At 43.7% G+C, this 17,392-nt stretch overlaps 1 protein-coding gene across 1 annotated transcript in view; it reads right to left on the bottom strand.

The window, feature by feature from the left end:
• trpn1 (transient receptor potential cation channel, subfamily N, member 1) overlaps positions 1–17,392 on the bottom strand; it is a 45,955-nt gene that overhangs the window by 15,162 nt on the left and 13,401 nt on the right. The window contains 15 exon segments of the mRNA XM_023974698.2: positions 4,959–5,066; positions 5,218–5,367; positions 5,482–5,580; positions 5,836–5,937; positions 9,853–10,059; positions 10,528–10,626; positions 11,013–11,213; positions 11,578–11,676; positions 11,886–12,002; positions 12,418–12,546; positions 12,869–12,997; positions 14,712–14,810; positions 14,996–15,097; positions 15,274–15,474; positions 15,723–15,821. Of these exon segments, the coding sequence (XP_023830466.1) occupies positions 4,959–5,066; positions 5,218–5,367; positions 5,482–5,580; positions 5,836–5,937; positions 9,853–10,059; positions 10,528–10,626; positions 11,013–11,213; positions 11,578–11,676; positions 11,886–12,002; positions 12,418–12,546; positions 12,869–12,997; positions 14,712–14,810; positions 14,996–15,097; positions 15,274–15,474; positions 15,723–15,821 (1,941 nt within the window).

Genomic DNA, 17,392 nt, shown 5'->3' with positions numbered 1-17,392 from the left:
CATTTTCATGTTCAAAAGGATCCACCTTCCTTGCGAATCATTCCTGATTATTTGCACATTCAGATATAATTTTTTGTTAATTAATATCATCACACCCTTTGAGTTCCTTTGTCCATGACAGAAAATTATTTCACCACCCCATTCCTTATTCCACATAACTTCATCTAAGGATGTAGAGTGAGTTTCCTGTAAACAGTATATGCTATATTCCTTTTCTTTTAGTCATGTAAAGACTGATCTTTTTTATAATCTGCCAAACCGTTACAATTATAACTAGCTATACTTATTTCACCCCTTACCATAACTAGATACTATTCTCAGGCTAAATTGACCATAATTAGTGCTTGTAAAGTTACTGCCATCAGGGGTATTATGAAGGTCAAAACTAGAGCTTTCAAATGTCTGATATTTTGAATTTCAGAAATAGGTTCTAGCAATATTTTTTTATTCCCTTGCCTGTTTGCTTGTTTTATTATATTTTTTATTTTATTTCACCTTTATTTAACCAGGTAGGCTAGTTGAGAACAAGTTCTCATTTGCAACTGCGTCCTGGCCAAGATAATGCAAAGCAGTGTGACACAGACAACAACACAGAGTTACACATGGAYTAAACAATAAACAAGCCAATAACACAATAAACAAGTCAATGACACAGTAGAAAAAAGAAAGTCTATATACAGTGTGTGCAAAAGACACGAGGAGGTAGGCAATAAATAGGCCATAGGAGCGAATAATTACAATTTAGCAGATTAACACTGGAGTGATAKATGAGCAGATGATGATGTGCAAGTAGAGATACTGGTGTGCAAAAGAGCAGAAAAGTAAATAAAATAAAAACAGTATGGGGATGAGGTAGGTAGATTGGGTGGGCTATTTACAGATGGACTATGTACAGCTGCAGCGATCGGTTAGCTGCTCAGATAGTTGATGTTTAAAGTTGGTGAGGGAAATAAAAGTCTCCAACTTCAGCAATTTTTGCAATTCGTTCCAGTCACTGGCAGCAGAGAACTGGAAGGAAAGGCGGCCAAATGAGGTGTTGGCTTTGGGGATGATCAGTGAGATATACCTGCTGGAACGTGTGCTACGGGTGGGTGTTGTTATCGTGACCAGTAAACTGAGATAAGGCGGAGCTTTACCTAGCATAGACTTATAGATGACCTGGAGCCAGTGGGTCTGGCGGTGAATATGTAGCGAGGGCCAGCCGACTAGAGCATACAGGTCGCAGTGGTGGGTGGTATAAGGTGATTTGGTAAAACAAAACGGATGGCACTGTGATAGACTGCATCCAGTTTGCTGAGTAGAGTGTTGGAAGCTATTTTGTAGATGACATCGCCGAAGTCGAGGATCGGTATGATAGTCAGTTTTACTAGGGTAAGTTTGGCGGCGTGAGTGAAGGAGGCWTTGTTGCGAAATAGAAAGCCGATTCTAGAATTTATTTTGGATTGGAGATGTTTAATATGAGTCTGGAAGGAGAGTTTACAGTCTAGCCAGACACCTAGGTATTTATAGTTGTTCACATATTCTAGGTCGGAACCGTCCAGGGTGGTGATGCTAGTCGGGCGGGCGGGTGCGGGCAGTGAACGGTTCAACATACTGACTCAACTCCAGCCACTTTAATAATGGGAATTGATGGAAATGTATGTAAAAATGTATCACTAGCCACTTTAAACAATGCCACTTAATATAATGTTTACATACCCTACATTACTCATCTCATATGTATATGTATATACTGTACTGTATATCATCCACTGCATCTTGCCATCTTTATGTAATACATGTATCACTAGCCACTTTAAACTATGTCACTTTATGTTTATATACCCTACATTACTCATCTCATATGTATAGACTGTACTCTATACCATCTACTGCATCTTGCCTATGCCGTTCTGTACCATCACTCATTCATATATCTTTATGTACATATTCTTTATCCCTTTACAATTGTGTGTATAAGGTAGTAGTTGTGGAATTGTTAGGTTAGATTACTTGTTGGTTATTACTGCATTGTCGGAACTAGAAGCACAAGCATTTCGCTACACTCGCATTAACATCTGCTAACCATGTGTATGTGACAAATACATTTGATTTGATTTTGATTTGAAAAGCATGCATTTGGTTTTACTAGCGTTTAAGAGCAGTTGGAGGCCACGGAAGGAGTGTTGTATGGCATTGAAGCTCGTTTGGAGGTTAGTTAGCACAGTGTCCAAGGAAGGGCCAGAAGTATACAGAATGGTGTCGTCTGCGTAGAGGTGGATCAGGGAATCACCCGCAGCAAGAGCGACATCATTGATATATACAGAGAAAAGAGTTGGCCCGAGAATTGAACCCTTTGGCACCCCCATAGAGACTGGCAGAGGTCCGGACAACAGGCCCTCCGATTTGACACACTGAACTCTGTCTGAGAAGTAGTTGGTGAACCAGGCGAAGCAGTCATGAGAAAAACCAAGGCTATTGAGTCTGCTGATAAGAATACGGTGATTGACAGAGTCGAAAGCCTTGGCCAGGTCGATGAAGACGGCTGCACAGTACTGTCTTTTATCGATGGCGGTTATGATATCGTTTATTACCTTGAGCGTGGCTGAGGTGCACCCGTGAACGGCTCGGAAGCCGGATTGCACAGCGGAGAAGGTACGGTAAATTTCGAAATGGTCAGTGATCTGTTTATTAACTTGGCTTTCGAAGACTTTAGGCAGGCAGGATGGATATAGGTCTGTAACAGTTTGGGTCTAGGGTGTCACCCCCTTTGAAGAGGGGGATGACTGCGGCAGCTTTCCAAACTTTAGGGATCTCGGACGATACGAAAGAGAGGTTGAACAGGCTGGTAATAGGGGTTGCAACAATGGCGGCGGATAGTTTTAGAGAGGGTCCAGATTGTCTAGCCCAGCTGATTTGTACGGGTCCAGGTTTTGCAGCTCTTTCAGAATATCTGCTGTCTGGATTTGGGTGAAGGAGAAGCTGGGGAGGCTTGGGCGAGTAGCTGCGGGGGAGGCGGAGCTGTTGGCTGGGGTTGGAGTAGCCAGGAGGAAGGCATGGCCAGCCGTTGAGAAATGCTTATTGAAATTTTCGATTATCATGGATTTATCAGTGGTGACCGTGTTACCTAGCCTCAGTGCAGTGGGCAGCTGGGAGGAGGTGCTCTTGTTCTCCATGGACTTTACAGTGTCCCAAAACTTTTTGGAGTTAGAGCTACAGGATGCGAATTTCTGCTTGAAAAAGCTAGCCTTTGCTTTCCTGACTGACTGCGTGTATTGGTTCCTGACTTCCCTGAACAGTTGCATATCGTGGGGACTATTTGATGCTATTGCAGTCCACCACAGGATGTTTCTGTGCTGGTCAAGGGCAGTCAGGTGTGGAGTGAACCAAAGGCTATATCTGTTCTTAGTTCTGCATTTTTTGAATGGGGCATGCTTATCTAAGATGGTGAGGAATTTACTTTTAAAGAATGACCAGGCATCCTCGACTGACGGGATGAGGTCGATATCCTTCCAGGATACCCGGGCCAGGTCGATTAGAAAGGCCTGCTCGCAGAAGTGTTTTAGGGAACGTTTGACAGTGATGAGGGGTGCTCGTTTGACCGCGGACACATAGCGGCTACAGACAATGAGGCAGTGATCGCTGAGATCCAGATTGAAAACGGCGGAGGTGTATTGTTGGTGGCCTTTCTAAGCCAGGATTCAGACACTGCAAGGACATCAGGGTTGGCGGAGTGTGCTAAAGCAGTGAGTAAAAAAAACTTAGGGAGGAGGCTTCTGATGTTGACATGCATGAAACCAAGGTTTTTTCTATCACAGAAGTCAACAAATGAGGGTGCCTGGGGACACGCAGGGCCTGGGTTTACCTCCACATCACCCGAGGAACAGAGGAGGAGTAGGATGAGGGTACGGCTAAAGGCTATCAAAACTGGTCGCCTAGAGTGGATTTCTGGGAGTGGTAGAATAGATTCAGGGCATAATGTGCAGACAGGGGTATGGTGGGGTGCGGGTACAGCGGAGGTAAGCCCAGGCACTGAGTGATGATAAGAGAGGTTGTATCTCTGGATAAGCTGGTTATAATGGGTGAGGTCACCGCATGAGTGGGAGGTGGGACAAAAGCGGTATCAGAGGTATAATGAGTAGAACTAGGGGCTCCATTGTAAACTAAAACAATGATAACTAACCTAAACAACAGTATACAAGGCATATTGACATATGAGAGAGACATACAGCGAGGCATAAAGTAATCACAGGTGTTGATTTGGAGAGCTAGCTAAGACAACAACGGGTGAGACAACAGCTAATCAGCTAAAACAACAGGTAAAATGGCGATGAATGGGCAGAGAGGGTTGGTTAACTACACACAGAGCCTGAGTTCGGAGCTGGGGCCGACAGATAAAAAAAATAAACAGAATGGAGTACCGTGATTAATGGACAGTCCAGCGGGCATCAGCTATGTAGCCAAGTGATCATAGGGTTCAGGGGGCAGCAATAGAAGGAACAGGGAAGACGCGGAGTAGCCGTTACTACGCTAGCGACACAGCGTTTAAAGTTAGTAGCCCGGGGCTAGTAGAAGCGTCTGCTCCGACGTCCGACCGAGGCCGGTTGAAGGCACAGCGGATGGAGTATTTGTCGGCAGAACTGTCGTGGTGGTGCGGCGGGGCGCCAAGTCGACTAAGGATCCAAGCCAGATGGCGAAAGAGGTATTGTAGTTGTAGTAATTTACAGAAAGTTAGCAGGCCGATGCTACCACGCTAACAGTTAGTAGGCCGGGGCTAAACAAGCTAGCAGTTACCAGCCCGGGTTAGCAAGCAAGCAGTTAGCAGGGGCTAGCAGTTAGCAGACCGGGGCAGGCAAGCTAGCAGTTAGTAGACCGGGGCTAGCAAGTTAGCCTTTGGGGGACGTCGCGATGGGGACATGCGCATTGCTATATGCACACATATTCACTTACACGCATGCACACACACGAAAAAAGCTTACCTGTATGTCTGTCACTTTGTCTGCCTGTACACCAGGGGAGTTGAGCAGCAATCTCACCACACTCTCATGGCCAGACTGGGCAGCCAGGTGCAGGGGAGTGTATCCTGACTGGAACACACACACACACATGGAACACACACACACACACACACACACACAATTAAGGACTTTTTATGAAGGACTCTTTTATTCATGGGGGAAGACTGTTGATTTTCTGGTCATAAGTGAGTTGTGGGGTTGGCACTATAACGTTACCTACCTCTGAAGGGGGCTGCTGCACTGGTATTCCCTCCCTACTGTTACTGTTTGGGATGTCACTGCGCATGGTGGCCGGCACCTTGGTAAGGATCTCTGAGACAAAGTCCACCTGACCAAAACGGGCTGCTACATGCAACGCAGTCAACCCTGTCTGGGATCATAGTTACACATCAAATCAACATACCTAAACAAATGTCTCTACTACAGTATATAAGGTATCCTACTGTAGTTAACATTTTCTAGTTTTAAGAGTAGGGACAGATACCTTGGAGCTGGTGATCTTAAAGGAGATGCTTCCCTTCAGCACGTCCATGATGTGTGTGTGACCGTTCTTGGCTGCCAAGTGAATGGCTGTCATCCCTTCCTGGGAAGATGAGAAAGTTAATAAGCTTTTGCATGAATCGATCTGAGCCTGTTTTGAATGAATCGATCTGAGCTACTTTTGAATGAATCAATCTCTGTTGAGCTATTCTTTACTGTAGACTGGGTTTTGTATGACACCCTAAAACTAAATTGAATAAATGTAGCTAGTCAGTAACAGTGCATAATTTCTGGTCAGTCTGCGGTCAGTCTTTGGTCAGTCCACCCCAGGTGAGGTTGTGTTCTCTCCATCACTCACTGCGTCCTCTTCAGCTACAGACGCCCCAGCCTCCAGGAGGACCTTCACCACCTCGGTGTGTCCCCCAGCAGACGCCAGGTGCAGAGGACAGGAGCCATTGGTCTGGGGATGAAGGAAAGTGGACAGAATGGATAAAACAGTCAAGCTGGTGACTAAGCTTATCAATCACCCCTTATCCCTTTGATTATCATATCAAATTATATTATATTTGTCACGTGCGCCAAATACAACAGGTGTAGACTTTAAGGTGAAATTCTTACTTACGAGCCCTTCCCAACATTGCAGAGTTAAAAAAAAWATATATATATACATAGTAACACAAGAGGAATAAAATACACAAGAATAGAGCTATAAACAGGGAGTACCAGTACCAGATCAATGTGCTGCTATTACAGGGAGTACCAGATCAATTTGCTGCTATTACAGGGAGCACCAGTACCAGATCAATGTGCTGCTATTACAGGGAGCACCAGTACCAGATCAATGTGCTGCTATAAACAGGGAGTACCAGTACCAGATCAATGTGCTGCTATTACAGGGAGTACCAGATCAATGTGCTGCTGTTACAGGGTAAAGGGACTAGGCATCAGGATAGATAATAATAAGGTATTTGAAGTAGATATGTACATGAAGGCAGGGTAAAGTGACTAGGCATCAGGAAAGATAATAATAAGAGTAAAATAAAAAAACAGATTATTTCACTTATAATTCACTGTATCACAATTCCAGTGGGCCAGAAGTTTACATGAACTAAGTTGACTGTGCCTTTAAACAGCTTGGAAAATTCCAGAAAATGATGTCATGGCTTTAGAAGCTTCTGATAAGCTAATTTACATAATCTGGTTTATCCTTTACAAGATCTGGTTTATCCTTGGGAGCAATTTCCAAAAGCCTGAAGGTACCACGTTCATCTGTACAAACAATAGTACGCAAGTATAAACACCATGGGATCACACAGCCGTCACACCGCTCAGGAAGGAGATGCGTTCTGTCTCCTAGAGATGAACGTACTTTGGTGCGAAAAGTGCAAATCAATCCCAGAACAACAGCAAAGGACCTTGTGAAGATGCTGGAGGAAACAGGTACAAAAGTATCGATATCCACAGTAAAACGAGTCCTATATCGACATAACCTGAAAGGCCGCTCAGCAGAAGCCACTGCTCCAAAACCGCCATAAAAAAGCCAGACTACGGTTTGCAACTGCACATGGGGACAAAGTTTGTACTTTTTGGAGAAATGTCCTCTGGTCTGATGAAACAAAAATAGAACTGTTTGGCCATAATGACCATCGTTATGTTTGGAGGAAAAAGGGGGACGCTTGCAAGCCAAAGAACACCATCCCAATCGTGAAGCACGGGGGTGGCAGCATCATGTTGTGGGGGTGCTTTGCTGCAGGAGGGACTGGTACACTTCACAAAATAGATGGCATCATCAGGGAGAAAAATGATGTGGATATATTGAAGCAACATCTCTAGACATCGGTCAGGAAGTTAAAGCTTGGTCGCAAATGGGTCTTCTAAATGGACAATGAACCCAAGCATACTTACAAAGTTGTGGCAAAATGGCTAAAGGACAACAAAGTCAAGGTTTTGGAATGGCCATCACAAAGCCCTGACCTCAATCCTATAGAAAATGTGTGGGCAGAACTGAAAAAGCATATGCGAGCAAGGAGGCCTACAAACCTGACTCAGTTACACCAGCTCTGTCAGGAGGAATGGGCCAAAATTCACCCAACTTATTGTGGGAAGCTTGTGGAAGGCTACCAAAATGTTTGACCCAAGTTAAACAATTTAAAGGCAATGGTACCAAATACTAATTGAGTGTATGTAAACTTCTGACCCACTGGGAATGTGATGAAAGAAATAAAAGCTGAAATAAATAATTCTCTACTATTATGTTGACATTTCACATTCTTAAAATAAAGTGGTGATCCTAACTGACCTAAGACAGGGAATTTTTACTAGGATTAAATGTTAGGAATTGTGAAAAACGGAGTTTAAATGTGTTTGGCTAAGGTGTATGTAAACTTCCGACTTCAACTGTATGTGTATGTGTTATGTGTGTATACACTATCGGTCAAAGGTTTTAGAACACCTACGCATTAAAGGGTTTTTGTTTATTTTTACTATTTTCTACATTGTAGAATAATAGTGAAGACATTAAAACTATGAAATAACACAAATGGAATCATGTAGTAACCAAAAAAGTGTTAAATAAATCAAAATATATTCTATATTTGAGATTCTTCAAATAGCTACCCTTTGCCCTGATGACAGCTTTGCACACTCTTGGCATTCTCTCAACCAGCTTCACCTGGAATTTTTTTTAACAGTCTTGAAGGAGTTCCCACATATGCTGAGCACTTGTTGGCGGCTTTTCCTTCACTCTGCGGTCTGACACATCCCAAACCATCTCAATTTGTTTGAGGTCGGGGGATTGTGGAGGCCAGGTCATCTGATGCAGGACACCATCACTCTCCAGTGATGTACTGGGCCATCTGCACCACCCTCTGTAACGCTTTGCGCTTGAGGGCTGTGCATTTGCCATAACAAGCAGTGATGCAGCCAGTCAAGATCTTCTCAATGGTGCAGCTGTAGAACTTTTTGAGGATCCGAGGGCCCATGCCAAATCTTTTCAGCCAATTCATTGCGCATCAATAAGGGAATATTTTCTCTGTCACTTTCCTTTCCTTTCTATGGCCAGCCAAGCCACTCATATTATAATTCATACACCGTTACAGTACTATGTTCCATTTCAGACAAGAACATGTTGTGGAATTACTGGTCATGCTCTAGATTGGTTTATAAATAACCTATCAAATCGTACACAATGCGCAATGGCGGATGGTTGTAAATCTGAGTCCATAGAGGTGTGCTCAGGTGTTCTGCAAGGATCTATTTTGGGCCCACTGTTGTTCATTTTGTATATCAACAACATTGGGGATCTTATTGAAACAGCGTATGTTCATTTTTATGCAGATGATACTGTTCTTTATTCAAGTGGTAGTAGTTTATCTTTAGCTTTTGAAAATGCCCAAAGAGCATTTAACATCATACAACAGAATCTGTATGATTTAAAGCTGGTTCTAAATTCGGGTAAAACAAAATGCATGGTACTTTCAAATGCCAGACATGTTACTAATCATGTCACTGCTACATTGGCTGGACATACTATAGAGCAAGTTAAAGTGTACAAATATTTGAGTGTGTGGGTTGATGATAAGCTGAGCTTCACTGTGCATGTAGAGAACTTTATAAGGAAGCTCAAGCTGAAACGAGGTTTTTATTACCGGCATAAGGCTGGTTTTTCTTTGAGGCCAGGAAGGTGCTGGTACGATATACACTACTGGCGGTTTTAGATTTTGGTGATGTTATATATATGCAGGCCTCAACCACTACCCTGAGACCACTTGATTCAGTGTATCATGCAGCCCTCAGGTTCATTACAAATCAAAAACGTCTAACACATCATTGTGATCTCTACAGCGCTGTTGGCTGGTCGTCATGGACCTTGCGTAAGCTTAAACACTGGTATACACTGATTTATAAGGCCATATTGGGTAAAATGCAATTTTATCTCTGTTCTTTTTTAGTCAGGTCAGTAAATAAATATAAATTAAGGTCCCATTCTCATTTGCTTCTAACAGTACCAAAAATTAGAACTAGAAATAGTTTTAGTTACTTAGCTCTGTGGTCCTGGAATTCTCTCCTGAACATTTAAAAATTTGATGATCTAGTTTCGTTGGTGGAGTTTAAATACTTGATCGATGTATATATCATAGAAGAGTGTAATTGTTTCCTCTCAATGAGAAAAACCTGTATAAATAAAGGTAACATAAAAATAAAAAAAATTAAAACAGAGCAAAACCCTCCTGCCCTCTGACATTGTTATGGAATTATTGTGTTATTCTATAACATTGTAATTCTCTATTGTTCTGTTTCCATGTTACATTTTCAGCCAAGCACAGAGAAACACTACTTCCTGACTCCTTGTGACTCCTAACCCCTGACCTCTGACCTTGTTACTCAGCGTGGTCACTCCCCCCTGTTTGAACTTGAGCAGCTCCCTGATGACGGCCAGGCTGCCCTTGGCCGCAGCGATATGGGTGCAGGTGGCCCCCTCCACGTTGGCCAGGGTGGCCAGCTCTGGACGGTGCTTCAGGAACAGCTTGACCACCTCAGAATGGTCGTTCTCTGCAGCCAGGTGGAGGGGCGTCTGGCCGTGCTGGGGACAAGAGAGACATAAATGAATGGAAGGATGGATGGATGACTAACTGAATTAACCAATGAATGGATGTATGTATGGGGGGATAGGCGGCCGGTAGCCTAGTGGTTAAGCGTGTTGGGCCAATAACTGAAAAGTTGCTGGTTCAAAGCCCAGAGCTGACTATGTGGCAAATTTGTCAATGTGCCATTCAGTAAGGGACTCAACCCTAATTGCTCTGGATAAGTGCGTCTGCTAGGATAGATGGATGAATAATAGTTAAATGCAACCAGGGGGGAATCTGGCCATGCTGATAGAAAAGTCACAGGTAAAATAACGAAGAAATTAGACCAGGACTTGGTATGTAAAATGAGATTGTTGAAGTTACGACTACAGAGAAATTTCCTTCAGGCAAGATTTACATTTTAATTTGTCTATTTAACAGCCACACACAGACAAAGGCAGTGTCCGACAGAGAAACAGACTCACTATGTCTGTGGCAGTGATGTCTGCTCTGAGATGCAGCAGGCTGCTGCACACATCCAGCTGTCCACTGATGGCAGCGAGGTGGAGAGGAGTCTGCTTAGTCTGGGGGTCAAACACACACACAGAGGTTCAGAACACCTTATTTCTCTTTATGGATCAGGAGTGGACAAATAAAAGTGTTTCTTAAGAAAGAGAAAGATATGGCAAGAGACTTTGCTAGGTGTTCGATAATAACTTTATTTCCCTTGAGCACACAGATTAGCCTTGTGAAACTCGACTGACCCCAACGCTCGTTTCGTTTCACTTCAATATAATAGAACAGAATGTGAGCTTGTGAGTTCAGGTTAAACAAGGTTACACACAGATGCCTATGAGAATATATATGACATCTGCCCCAATAATAACCAAATGTACTCTTTTATTTCCTATGACTAGGGACATGTTCTCTAGACCTCCATAGTTGAGGGGTCATTGCTCAGCTCACTGACCAGAGAGAGAGCGTCGATGCTGGCCAGGTGTGTCTCCACCAGTTGTCTGACCAGGCTGGCAGAGCCGTTCTGGGCCCCCAGGTGTAGTGGAGTGAGGCCCAGCTTGGTCTTGGCGTTCACAAAGGCCTTATGGGACAGCAGAATGTCAGCAATGTCCTCGTGGCCCCGCTCTGCTGCCAAGTGGAGAGCTGCCTTGCCGTCCTGTCGGATACATCAGAGTTGTGTTCATTAGGCGCCAAACGGAAGAAACCGTAACAGGGAGGGACTATGTAAACTTGTCCCATAACAAACGCTAGTTTTGGTTTTGTAAGTGGATATTTGCCTCGCCGTCCTGTAGGATACATCAGGGTTTTGTTCATTAGGGCACGCAGCACAGACATGACGATGTTATATCTTCTTTGGCTTTTATCCTGCTTGAGTCATGATGACCACATTGCAGTGACTCAGCAAAATGAACGTTTTACAGCTCAGCAGGCAGTGGCAGAGTTTAAGAGACAGAGTTAAGTTGTGGTACAGTATATTGAATTAGCCAATGGAAAAGTCTGAAACATTCCAGGGCCCTCACCTCATCAAAGACGTCCACCCTGGCGTGGTTCTGAAGCAGGATTCTAACAACTTCTGTGTGACCTCTCTCAGAAGCCAATAACAACGGGGACCAGCCATTCTGTATGGGCCCACAGAGAGTGCCCTCTCAGTAAAACAATAACACTACATAACCATAAGGCAGAAGACAGTTCATGCCACTTCGGAATTATACTCACCCACAAAATACCCATTTAACAGCAGTACCAGTTATTTTACAGCAGTAAACCAATATTTAAATATCATGAGAAACTCTCCAGTAACACCCAAGTAACACAATTCTATCAGTACCTTGGAGTGCTTGTTGACTGCCATCTGCAGGCGACTGGAGGGAACACTGTTGAGCATCTCCTGTAGGACGTCAGTGTTGCCCACTCTGGCACAGTAGTGAAAGGGAGTCTCACAGGACTACAGGACCAGCCGAGAGCAGGGAGAAACCGAATGAGACACAGATTTACCTGTACACCTCAATAACATACACCAGAACATCTAACTACTATTCAGCTACCAAACAGAACATATTGTACTGTACCTCCATCTGCTGTAGTGTACAGCATTGCTTAAAGCGATAATTCACTTCACATCAACATCACAGTTTTTACTCTATACTGAAAGTATAATCTTGAAAACGTGACATTTTTTGGGATTGTATTGTAGCGATCCTCCATAACATGATCCATGTTACAATTCCCACCAAGTTGTTTAACACTATCGGCGCAATGCATAGGGTGTTTGTAGACAAATTAATAAAATGCTATAGCTATTGTTGACACACAAATACAAAGATACAAATCATGATATCAGACTGTTCCTTGTGCCATACCTCTCTGGTTGCTGCAGTGATGTCTGCGTTATATTCCATCAGAGTCTTGATAATGTGTACGTCTTCTCCTTCTCTGTGGACACTCTCCTTCTGCAGCTCAGCAGCCAAGTGCAACGATGTCTCCCCTTTCTGCAGTCACACAACAATAGAAAACTGGTACGTCAAAATCAACAAATAAAGTGACATACAAAGAGGAGTTGGCCAAATTGCATGGAAATGGAAATGGAAATGCAAAATGGAAAAACATTTCTATAATAGAACAATGATCACAGTAATATTTTTATAATAGAACCGCTATCCCATCATCTGGTCCTGTGTGGCTCAGTCGGTAGAGCATGGCGCTTGCAACGCCAGAGTGGCGGGTTTTAATCCCACTGGATAAGTCTCTTTGGATAAAAACGGTCTGTGAAATGGCATAAATGTTGATTATTATCATGAGTCTTATTCTCACCCTGTTCCCCTGGCTCACACAGCACTGGGCTTCCTCACGGCTTCTCTCACTGGTCAGATAGGTGAGAATGTCCTCCACCACATGGGCATGACAGTGGCGCACAGCGACATGGAGAGGGTTCTCTCCAGCCTATGAATACAGAAACACACACATATATAAACACACACATGCATGCATGCACATACAGTGCCTTCGGAAAGTATTCAGACCCCTTGACTTTCTACATTTTGTTAGGTTATAGCTTTCTTCTAAAATGGATTAAATTTATGGACACAATACTCCATAAAAAACGGAAATATCACATTTACATAAGTATTCAGACCCTTTACTCAGTACTTTGTTGAAGCACCTTTGGCAGCAATTACAGCATTGAGTCTTCTTGGGTATGACGGTACAAGCTTGGCACACCTGTATTTGGGGAGTTTCTCCCATTCTTCTCTGCAGATCCTCTCAAGCTCTGTCAGGTTGGATGGGCAGCATTGCTGCACAGCTATTTTCAGTTCTCTCCAGAGATGTTAGATCTGGTTCAAGTCCGGGCTCTGGCTGGGCCACTCAAGGACATTCAGAGACTTGTCCTGAAGCCATTCCTGCATTGTCTTGGCGGTGTGCTTAGGGTCGTTGTCCTATTGGAAGGTGAACCTTGGCCCCAGTCTGAGGTCCTGAGTGCTCTGGAGCAGGTTTTAATCAAGGATCTCTCTGTACTTTGCTCCGTTCAACTTTGCCTCGATCCTGACTAGTCCTTGCCGCGGAAAAACATCCCCACAGCATGATGCTGCCCCCACCATGCTTCACTGTATGGATGGTGCCAGGTTTCCTCCAGACGTGGTGGTTGGCATTCAGGCCAAAGAGTTCAATCTTGGTTTCATCAGACCAGAGAATCTTGTTTCTCATGGTCTGAGAGTCTTTAGGTGCCTTTTGGAAAACTCCAAGCGGGCTGTCATGTGCCTTTTACTGAGGAGTGGCTTCCATCTGGCCACCCTACCATAAAGGCCTGATTGGTGGAGTGCTGCAGAGATGGTTGTCCTTCTGGAAGGTTCTCCCATCTCCACAGAGGAACTCTGGAGCTCTGTCAGAGTGACCATCGGGTTCTTGGTCACCTCCCTGACCAAGGCCCTTTTCCCCCGATTGCTCAGTTTGGCGGGGTGGTCAGCTCTAGGAAGAGTCTTGGTGGTTCCAAATTTCTTCCATTTATGAATGATGGAGAACACTGTGTTCTTGGGGAGCTTCAATGCTGCAGACATTTTTTGGTACCCTTCCCCAGATCTGTGCCTCAACACAATCCTGTCTCAGAGCTTTACTGACAATTCCTTCGACCTCATGGCTTGGTTTTTGCTCTGACATGCACTGTCAACTGTGGGACCTTATATAGACAGGTGTGTGCCTTTCCAAATCCTGTCCAATCAATTTAATTTACCACAGGTGGACTCCAATCAAGTTGTAGAAACATCTTAAGGATGATCAATGGACACAGGATGCAACTGAGCTCAATTTCGAGTCTCATAGCAAAGGGTCTGTATACGTATGTAAATAAGGTATTTCTGTTTTATATTTGCAAAAGATAAATAAATAATGTTTTCTCTTTGTCATTATGGGGTATTGTGTGTAGATTGATGAGGATTTGGGGGGGATTGAATCAATTTAAGAATAGGGCTGTAACATAACAAAATGTGGAAAAAGTAAAGGGGTCTGAATACTTTCCGAAGGCACTTACATACAGTACAACCACATGAAAAAACACATACATGACCACAAAAAGGAAGTGTTTAAGACTACTGAAAGTGGGAAATAGACTCAATGTGTCATTGTTACACTGGTTAGACACAGAAAAGTGTTTCTACTTTACCTTAGATCTCCAGGTGAGGTCTCCTCCCTCCTCTTTCAGGGCTCTCATCATACGCAGTCCACCGTGGCGAGCAGCAACATGCATTGCCGTCTCCCCATTCTGATACAGAGAGAGAGAGAGAGAGAGAGAGAGAGAGAGAGAGAGAGAGAGAGAGAGAGAGAGAGAGAGAGAGAGCTGGAAGTTTATGTGGAACACAAACAAACAGCCTTGCTTTCAGATTCAGATAAGCCCTCTGATCTGATAAACCCACTCATCTCTGGCCACAATGAAGGGAGAGCTCTAACCTCCTGCTCTGCGTTGACATCAGCCCCACTCTTCAGCAGCATCTCAGCCACCTTTTCCCCCTCCTTCACTCTGGCAGCGATGTGCAGCGGGGTCTCCTGGGCCTTCATGCAGGGGCAGAGGGAGGACAAAGGGAGGGTAGAGGTTAGCAGCACATGCCAACAATAGCAGTTACTATGGTACAAAAACCATATTACTTTCCACACCATCGTCAAATATACAGCACAAACGAACAAATGTTGGATTGTGTATGTTTCTAGGACATAAGTGTATGTCTCACCTTGCCTCCATTGAGTTGGACCTGAGCCCCAAAGCCCAGTAGCATCTGCACCACGAGGGGCTTGCAGTTCTGCACAGCGATGTGTAGGCCCGTCAGGCCGTCTTTAGTGGTGCTGTCCACGTGTGCCCCCTTCAGGAGAAGAGACTTCACTACAGCTGTGTGACCTTGCTTGGCTGCAGCATGGAGACACATTGCACCTGACTGTGGAGATGTGACGCCAGAGTATGATACATCAATTATAGGTAGGGTTCATATGATAGGATACATTAAATAACATAGTAAGAAAGGATCATATATATATAATGATGTATTCTAAATATTTGGCTATTCTCATACAGTATCTGTACAATGCAGTGCATTTGAAGACGTGATATTCAAATACAATTTCAGGCCAGTGATTTATGCTACTTTTTTTTAAAGTGCCCATTGGACACCTGGACTTCTTGTACCTTATTGGGCATGTGCAGTGGGACCCCTTTCTTCAGGAAGGTGAGGGCGGTCTCTGGGTGTCCACACTGGGAGGCCACATGCATCAGGGTGCTGCCATCCTAAGAGAAGACACTGTAATTTATATACAGTCTCTGGAAGACTGCACACTGGTATTAGAAGGTCATACAAAGAGACGGAAACAAATGTGATATTTTTATAATTTGAGGATCAACTGCTTGGGATTTCCAACTCTGACTTTTACATTATTCATGCTAATGACTACTACAGCTTCTATAGCCAGACACCATCACAGTAACTAATGACTACTACAGCTTCTATAGCCAGACACCATCACAGTAACTAATGACTACTACAGCTTCTATAGCCAGACACCCATCACAGTAATAATGACTACTACAGCTTCTATAGCCAGACACCATCACAAGTAAACTAATGACTACTACAGCTTCTATAGCCAGACACATCACAGTAACTAATGACTTACTACAGCTTCTATAGCCAGACACCATCACAGTAAATAATGACTACTACAGCTTCTATAGCCAGACACCATCACAGTAATAATGACTACTACAGGCTTCTATAGCCAGACACCATCACAGTAACTAATGACTACTACAGCTTCTATAGCCAGCACCATCACAGTAATAATGACTACTACAGCTTCTATAGCCAGACACCATCACAGTAAATAATGACTACTACAGCTTCTATAGCCAGACACATCACAGTAACTAATGCTACTACAGCTTCTATAGCCAGCATCAACAGTAAATAATGACTACTACAGCTTCTATAGCCAGACACCATCACAGTAAATAATGACTACTACAGCTTCTATAGCCAGACAACCATCACAGTAACTAATGACTACTACAGCTCTATAGCCAGACACCATCACGTAACTAATGACTACTACAGCTTCTATAGCCAGACACCATCACAGTAAATAATGGCTACTACAGCTTCTATAGCCAGACACCATCACAGTAACTAATGACTCACTACAGCTTCTATGCCAGACACCATCACAGTATAATGACTACTACTACAGCTTCTATAAGCCAGACACCATCAAAGTAAATAATGACTACTACAGCTTCTATAGCCAGACACCATCACAGTAAATAATGACTACTACAGCTTCTATAGCCAGACACCATCACAGTAACTAATGACTAACACAGCTTCTATAGCCAGACACCATCACAGTAACTAATGACTACTACAGGCTTCTATAGCCAAGACATCCAGACTTCACAACTCTTCCCCTTCGCTCATTCCCTTCTTCCCATTTATCCCTTGTCCATGCTTATCACACAGGCTTATAAAGTAGTTCTGACTATATTTATACTACACCCTCCCCTGAACTTATCCGACGCTTCTCTGATAGTTAAATGTTATTTGTCTCTCCATGTTATTGCCTACCTACCTTCAGTACAGTCACTTGCTGGTGGTCTAGGCTCTCAGCAGCGTCTGTCCTTAATTGGTACTATGAGGGATCAGGTGTACGGCCTACATAGAAGCTGTAGTAGTCATTAGTTACTGTGTGGTGCTGGCTAGAACGGTCGTTATCATTTCGTAGTTAACTCTGTGATGGTTAAGTTCTGGGCTATAGAAGTTTGTAATAGGACCTACCAATTTTTTTATGTGATGGTGTGTCTGGCTC

The sequence above is a fragment of the Salvelinus sp. IW2-2015 genome, linkage group LG30 (assembly GCF_002910315.2).
Source record: "Salvelinus sp. IW2-2015 linkage group LG30, ASM291031v2, whole genome shotgun sequence".
Taxonomy (NCBI): domain Eukaryota; kingdom Metazoa; phylum Chordata; class Actinopteri; order Salmoniformes; family Salmonidae; genus Salvelinus; species Salvelinus sp. IW2-2015.
This window is presented reverse-complemented; position numbering and strand designations above follow the sequence as displayed.